Raw genomic sequence first — 8,181 nt, 5'->3', positions numbered from 1 at the left:
CTACCGAGTGGTAAGCCAGACTTCCACTCGGGGGCTTAGCTGCAGCCCAGTGCTCGCCTAAGTTATAAAAATCCTACCGAGTGAAGAGCAAACCTCTCACTCGGGGGCTTAGCTGCAGCCCAGTGCTAGCCTAAGTTATCAAAATCCTTCCGAGTGAAGAGCAAACCTCTCACTCGGGGGCTTAGCTGCAGCCTAGTGCTCGCCTAAGTTATCAAAATCCTACCAAGTGAAGAGCAAACCTCTCACTCGGGGGCTTAGCTGCAGTCCAAGTACTCGCCTAAGTTATAAAAATCCTACCGAGTGGTAAGCCAGACTTCCACTCGGAGGCTTAGCCGCAGCCCAGTGCTCACCTAAGTGGACTAAGGAATAAGTCGATTGCAGTAAAGGCGCCCTGCTTTGAACCTGCAAAAGACATTTCGAGCCAAAAGCAATCATATTCAAGCACCAAATTCAAGTTCGAATCGATATCTAAAGGAACCGAAAGTGCTCAGGCGCTAAGCCCATTAAGGTTTATCGGTTACAATTCCACTCGGCATACCGAGGCCAATTTAAAGCGTCGAGCTTAGAAGAAGTTTTTTACCCCTCCTGTGGAGGGCTGGAAGGTGCAACAAACTCATCAAGATCAATTCCGTCTGCGATCCGAGTGGCAGCCGCAAGGAAAGTTTCCATAAAGGACCTTAAGTCGTGTTTTTTGGTGTTGGCCACCCGGAGGGCCGCCAGCTTGTCTTCTCACGCATCTTTGCAGTGGACTCGGGCCAGACACAGAGCAACATCTGCACCACACCGAGCCGAGGATTTTTTCCACTCCTGCACTCGACCAGGGATCGTGTTCAAGCGAGCCATCAGCGACTCGAGGTCGTTCTGAAGTGTCTCCCCGGGCCAGAGCGTCGAGTCGATGCGAGATGTGGCGACCTTCAGCCTTGCAAGATAGTCCACGACAGCTGCAACACGGGACTCCAGTCGGAAAACATTCATGGCAACTTCGTCGGTTATCGGAGAATTGACGGGGTCAAGGTTTGGTTCCAGCCGGCTAGTTTCTTCTTCAAAGTTTTGACAAAATTCTGCAAGGACGATCACCGAGTCAAGACAATGGTCGAATGAAAAAAAAACCACGTTTGGAAACGAGTGCCGACCATAGAGATTTACCTTCAAGCATAAGAAACAGCTTCTTGGCAAGACCATTCAGGAAGGCCTCCAGATCTTTTTTCTTCCAAAGAGCAGCTTTCAGATTGGCATTTTCTTGCTCAAGCTTGGCGACTGAAGCTAACTTCTTGTCAACAAGCTTGACCTTCTCAGCTAGTTCAAGGTCCTTCTTCCGTTGGGCCTCCCTCACCTTACCTGCAAGTTACAGCAAGATCAGATTTTGAAACAAATGAAGGGAAAAAGCAGTCGTCAAGGTCTCACCAAACATACCTTCGGTCTCCTCCTTCGCCTTCGTCAGTTTCTCCTGAACCAGCTTCAAATTCAGCTCGAGCTGAACGTGCTTATTTTCTAGCTCAGAATAGCGAGCCACAAGATCACAGGAGTTCTGCGAAGAACCAATCGACTAAATGTCAAATATAGTTCACTTCCGAGTGGAAAAGGAAAAATCACGCATTTCTAAGACTACAGCCGAATTCAAGCATTCGACCGTAGTCTCGGGGACTACACCCAGTGGGTGCACTCAGTGTGCCCCCACTAATCCTGTTGAAAATAGAATCGACCAGTCGACCTCAAAAAAAAGAGAGATATATTCTTTAAGACTGTAATCGACTGCAAGCAGTCGACCACAGTCTCGGGGACTACACCCAGTGGGTGCACTCAGCGTGCCCCCACCGGTTTGCGAAATCCAGTCGACATAGTCGAATGACGGAAAGATTGAAATTATAAAGCCTAAGGCCGACTGCCAGCAGTCGACCTTAGCCTTGGGGACTACACCCAGTGGGTGCACTCAGCGTGCCCCCACTAATCCTGTTGAAGACAGAGTCGACCAGTCGACCAGTTTGCGAAATCCAGTCGCCATAGTCGAATGACAGAAAGATTGAAATTATAAAGCCTAAGGCCGACTGCCAGCAGCCGACCTTAGCCTTGGGGACTACACCCAGCGGGTGCACTCAGCGTGCCCCCGCTAACACGGAGTTTAAATCGACACACCCAGTGGGTGACTATTATAAATTCTGGAAAGGAAAAGTTTTTGGTAGCATATCCTAGCAGAACAAACGGTGGTCGACTGACCTGAACATTGCTTTGGAGGGCAGAACTGGCGTCGTAAGCTTCCTGGCTCGCATCCCGGATGGTCTTCAACTGCTCCATCATGATTCCTGCCTGGCGTATCGCCTCCTTCGCCGCGCCAGCTTGGTCCTCTGGGACGTGGTGCGTCGTGAAGAGGGAGGGCTGCGGGGCACTCGTCAGTGGATCTGCGAAGGACACGGTGTGTCGAGTGGTGTTCTCCTCCGCCGCGACCAGAGTCTCAGGCACCGTCACATCCTGGGTCGCCCTGCTGGCAGACGCCTTCCTTCTCATTCTGTGCTTCAGTGGTTCCTCATCTTCATCATCATCAGGGAGAGTGATAACAACATTGGATGGAGCTACAGAAAAGAATCAGAGTTAGAGATCATGAGTCAGTCGACTAAAAATGGCGTTAAGAGTATAGTACCTGGTTTTGAGGTTGCTGCGTCCTCCGTCTCATGGTCATCAGCCCGGGCTGAGGTCTCAGAAGTAGCAGCACTGCAACTCCAAAGAATCAATCGACTAACTCCAGCGCCAACTAGAGACAAAGTTCACACAAAACAAGAAGACTTAAGCAACATGATTACCCTAATATGGTGGGGATGGACACCTTCATCTTCGGCAGGTGCTTGGTCGGCTTCGATGGGGCCGCCCTGGGCTGCTTCGACGCCTTTTCAGTCGGCGCCGGAGAGGTGGTCCGAGGGCGCTTGGTCGACTGTGTAGCAGTCGCAACCCCTTCGCCGCGTTCGGTCGCAGGATCATGGACAAGTTTCGACCGCCTTTCCGAGCGCGGTGGTGCGACCTCCTCCTCCTCCTCCTCTTCCTCGTCCTCATCGTCATCATCATCATCGTCATCGTCATCATCATCGGCCTCAGCGGCGTCCGAGTCCCACTCCTCCTCCTGGCTCTCGCCCCCGCTCGCTTCTCCCTCCTCAGTCGGAGCCTGCGCTCCGTTGGGCATTGAGTACAGTTCAGTGAGGGCCTGATGGACAACAAGACAAAGATCATTCGACCGATCGGCAGAGAAAACAGAGATAAATATGACGAGAACACAATGGGAAGTGGAGCAGGCATACCTTGTTTGGATCGCTGTGGCAGTCGAGTGGAGGAATCCTTCTGGCTCCGCGAGGGTTATCTTTGTTCCCAGTAACAGCGGCCATCCACCTTTCCAGAGTGGTATCGTCGACTATTTCTGGATTGACCCGAGTCACATCCTCAGTCCCGCAGTACAACCACATGCAATGGCTCCGGAACTGAAGAGGCTGGGATTCGGCGCCTAAGGAAAACCTCCAGGAGATCCATACCCGTCACTCCCTCCCGAACCAACTGAACTACGCGCTCCATCAGCATCTTCACGTCAGCTTTCTCCTCCGGAATCAACTTCAGAGAGGAGGGCTTGTTCACTCGGTCCATGGTAAATTGAGGAAGTCCACTCGACTGCCCCGGCGTCGACTCATCCTGGCAGTAGAACCAGGTCGACTGCCAGCCTCTGACTGACTCGGGAAATGTCATGGCTGGGAAGGTGCTCTTGTTCCTCACCTGGATCCCCAGACCTCCACACATTTGGACCACTCGGGTTCTTTCATCGCCTGGGCTCGCCTTCTTCACGGTTTGAGAGCGACATGTGAATATGTGCTTGAACAAGCCCCAATGCGGTCGACAGCCCAGAAAACTCTCACACATAGACACAAACGCGGCAAGATAGGCAATAGAATTCGGGGTGAAGTGGTGGAGTTGCGCTCCAAAGAAGTTCAAGAAACCACGGAAGAAAATGCTCGGCGGTAAAGAGAATCCGCGGTCGACATGGGTAGCCAGAAGCACGCACTCACCCTCTTCCGGCTGGGGCTTCCACTCTTTCCCCGAAAGCCTCGCAGCTCCATGGGGGATCAGGCCCTCATTGGCCATGTCGAGGAGATCCTTCTCCGTGATGGTCGACTGGATCCAATCTCCCTGGACCCAGCCTTTCGGCAGGCGAGATCTAGACGAAGACCCACCGTGGCTGGTGGATCTCCCCTTCGCCTTCTTCGTCGCCGACGCCTTCTTCGCGCGCTCCAGCGCCGCCGTCTTCTCCTTGACCATGGCTACCGGCGAGGCGCGTGAGGAGAAGTGGTGCGGAGGCGAGAGCGAGCGCGTTGGGCGGAGACGGAGAGGGCAGAGAGAGGATGCTGAGGCACTGCTCAAAGAAAACCCTCGCCGGGCGCATTTATAAGATTCCTTCCTAGTGGATGACAGGTGGGCCCGGTCGATCTAATCATATCCTGGAACTGTTACACGGGCGGGATACGTGGCGAAGAAAGCGGCGCGGGAATCGAGGCGTCTATGTCCCGTCCCATCCGAACGCCGCGGTCCGCTCGGCTTCGCGCGTTTCCCCAAATTTCGCATCCCGCGGAATCCGCGAATGGCAGATCAGTCTGTCAGGCGCGGGATTTTCTGCGATCCGTCGCTCGGAAATCGACGAAGCCCGAAAGATCACTCGACGAAAGAAAAGAATGGATCGAGTCGACTGAAGACAAGTTGCTCACTATCAACGAAGAGATTCTCTGGATTCAGAACAACGCACGACCAGTGTGCAAAGGTTAATCGGTAACAGCATCAACTCCTCCATCACTCAAAGCCTCAATCCATTCGGGGGCTAATGATGGGGTCATGTACCTAGGGTAGGGTCACAGACCTGATCTAAGTACCCTGCCTAAGGACACCCTTAGAAGAGGTCACCTTCCAGTCGACCAACGAGAGACTCACTCGACTGACTTGAAGGACTCGACCACGAAGACTCACTCGACTACCGGGAGGTCAAAAGGCACTCTGCACTGCAACGGCCTGTAGTTAAGTAGACTTTATGATAGTTAAAGACACTTTATGTGGGGCGTTACCTGTAACGCCCCAGACTTAATACACCTTAAACCCTTCATTACGTGGGCTGGCTGGGGTCCTGGCGCACTCTATATAAGCCACCCCCCTCCACAGGCAGAAGGGTTCGGCATCCTGTAACTCATATACACATAATCCACTCGACCGCCTCCGGGCTCCGAGACGTAGGGCTTTTACTTCCTCCGAGAAGGGCCTGAACTCGTACATCTCTTGTGTTTACAACCTCTCCATAGCTAGAACCTTGCCTCTCCATGCCTACCCCCCACTCTACTGTCAGACTTAGAACCACGACAACGGAGCCACCATCGGCCGAGGGCACCAGAACCATGGCCGGGGGACACGGCAGCGTACCGTCGACATACCCCTCAAGGTAGTGACTACGCATCAGTGGCAACACCTGAGCGCGCCACAGGAGGTAGTTATCAGCAGAGAGCTTCACCGTCACCAGATGAGCGAAGTGGAACGGTCCTGGTTCAGCCACCGGTGCGGAGAGCTGCGAGTCGAGCATCGGAGGAGCACTATACGGAATCAGCGCATCGGCCGACGGAGGCGCACGGTAGTGTTGGTGATGACCATAGGACGCCGTAGGAGGTACGCCGTAGGGCTGCAGCGACGCGACATACGGCACAGAGGCCGCATAGGGCGCGCCGTACGGCGCCTCGTAGGGCACCGCAGAGGACGAAGCATACGGCACTGGCGCGACGTACGGCGATGGTGACGGCGCGACGTACGGTGCTGGATACGACCCGCCGTAGGGGACCTGAACGGGAGCACCAGGGGGGCGGAGGCCGGCGCCGCAGCATGCGCTTGAGTCCCGATGTAGGGCGACACAGCAGGGGGCTGATTCCCAGGGTAGATCAGTCGCGCAGGAGCGCCAGAGGAATCGCGAGACGGCCATGCAAAGACGCCAGACGTATTGGGGCCGGATGGATTCGCTAGTGCAGTAGATGGATCACGAGGCGGCCATGCAGCTACACCATGCGAATCGTGAGGCGGCCAGACGCATCGCGGGCCGGCCATGCAGGAGCGCCTGATGCATCGGGGCCGGATTGGATCGCTGGCGATCGGGGCACGGCCGATCGGGGGGCAGGCGGGTGCGACCCCGAGGCACCTTGGCGAGCCCAGGCGACGCGGCGGCGGCAGAGGAGGCGGAAGCACGGCGCGGATCGAACGCGTCGTCTGATACCATGTTAGACAAACTAGGGTTTGGAACAATGCTCGATGCCCTTGATGGGCACGGCTGTCATATATTTATAAGAGGGAACCGTATAAATACAGATTATGTTACAACACGTATATATACTATATACTTAGTTTAACACGTGCCATTCGTCGCCATCACCGGCCAGGTCCCGCGGTACATGATCGGGACGGGCGCCTTTCAGGAAACGCCGGTCGTGGAAGTCACTCGCCCCATCACCAAGCACAACTATCTGGTTCTCGACGTGGACGACATCCCCCGCATCATCAAAGAGGCCTTCTTCCTCGCGTCGTCCGGACGTCCAGGGCCTGTTCTGGTCGACATCCCCAAGGACATCCAGCAGCACATGGCTGTGCCGTCCTGGGGCACGCCCATGCAGCTACCCAACAGGTACATTGCGCGCCTGCCCGAGCAGCCGGCCACTGACCTGCTCGAGCAAGTCATCCACCTTGCGGCCGAGGCCAGGAGACCCGTTCTCTACGTTGGTGGCGGATGCTCTGCGTCTGGTGATGAGCTGCGCCGCTTTGTTGAGCTCACGGGCATCCCGGTGGCAACCACTCTGATGGGTCTCGGTAACTTTCCTAGCGACCATCCGCTGTCACTGCGCATGCTTGGGATGCATGGGACCGTGTATGCCAATTACGCCGTGGATAAGGCTGACTTGTTGCTTGCATTTGGTGTGCGGTTCGACGATCGCGTGACTGGGAGGATTGAGGCTTTTGCGAGCAGGGCCAAGATTGTGCACATTGACATTGACCCCGCGGAGATTGGGAAGAACAAGCAGCCACACGTCTCAATTTGTGCAGATGTCAAGCTTGCTTTGCAGGGTATGAATGCTCTGCTAGAAGGGAGCATTGGGGAGAGGAATTTTGACTACCGTGATTGGTGCTCGGAGTTGGAGCAGAAAAGAATTGAGTTTCCCCTAGGTTATCAAACATTTGGTGAAGCCATTCCACCGCAATATGCTATCCAGGTGCTGGACGAGATGACAAATGGGGAGGCAATCGTTGCCACCGGCGTTGGGCAGCATCAGATGTGGGCGGCTCAGTATTACACCTATAGGAGGCCTAGACAATGGTTGTCGTCTGGTGGGCTGGGGGCAATGGGCTTTGGGTTGCCGGCAGCTGCTGGTGCCGCAGTGGCCAACCCAGGTGTCACTGTGGTCGACATTGATGGAGACGGTAGCTTCCTCATGAACATCCAAGAGTTGGCAATGATCCGAATTGAGAACCTCCAAGTGAAGGTCATGGTTCTTAACAACCAGCATCTGGGTATGGTGGTGCAGTGGGAGGACATACTCTACAAAGCCAACCGAGCACACACCTACCTAGGCAACCCGGAGAAGGGGAGTGTGATTTACCCAGACTTCATCACAATTGCCAGAGGCTTCAGTATCCCTGCGGTCCGAGTGGCAAACAAGAGCGAAGTTCGTGCTGCCATCAAGGAGATGCTTGAGACACCAGGCCCGTACTTGCTGGACGTCATCGTCCCACACCAGGAACATGTCCTACCCATGATCCCAAGTGGTGGATCTTTCAAGGACACGATCCTGGATGGAGATGGTCAAACTCTCCATTAGTCGGTGATCTTACCTGACTTGTGTAGTTGTGTTCAATTGCAAAGACCTTAGTCGTCAGACTCGAGGTTCGGTAATCGGTTTCTCAGTGTGTTTGTTATGGATAATCTCCTTAGTTTGTAGTACCACGTACCATACCATGTTGTGTGTAGTTGTACCAATCACAAGCAAGTAATAAGCGAATGATATTGTGATGTGCTATGGAAAATTCAATAAAGGCTTGACCAGAGTAATACTTCCTCCATTTCTAAATATACGACCTTTTATAGATTTCAATACAAACTACATGCAGATGTACATAAATGTATTTTATTCACTCATTTTA

General features: G+C 54.0%; 1 protein-coding gene across 1 annotated transcript in view; it reads left to right on the top strand.

The window, feature by feature from the left end:
- The window catches only part of LOC119325152 (acetolactate synthase 1, chloroplastic-like), a 20,335-nt gene extending 12,476 nt beyond the window's left edge, over window positions 1-7,859 (top strand). The window contains exon 2 of the mRNA XM_037598902.1: window positions 6,401-7,859. Within this exon, the coding sequence (XP_037454799.1) occupies window positions 6,401-7,859 (1,459 nt within the window). The remainder of the gene's footprint in view (window positions 1-6,400) is intronic.
- The last annotated feature ends 322 nt before the right edge of the window (window positions 7,860-8,181 follow it).

Source organism: Triticum dicoccoides, chromosome 6B (assembly GCF_002162155.2).
Source record: "Triticum dicoccoides isolate Atlit2015 ecotype Zavitan chromosome 6B, WEW_v2.0, whole genome shotgun sequence".
Lineage (NCBI taxonomy): Eukaryota > Viridiplantae > Streptophyta > Magnoliopsida > Poales > Poaceae > Triticum > Triticum dicoccoides.
This window is presented reverse-complemented; position numbering and strand designations above follow the sequence as displayed.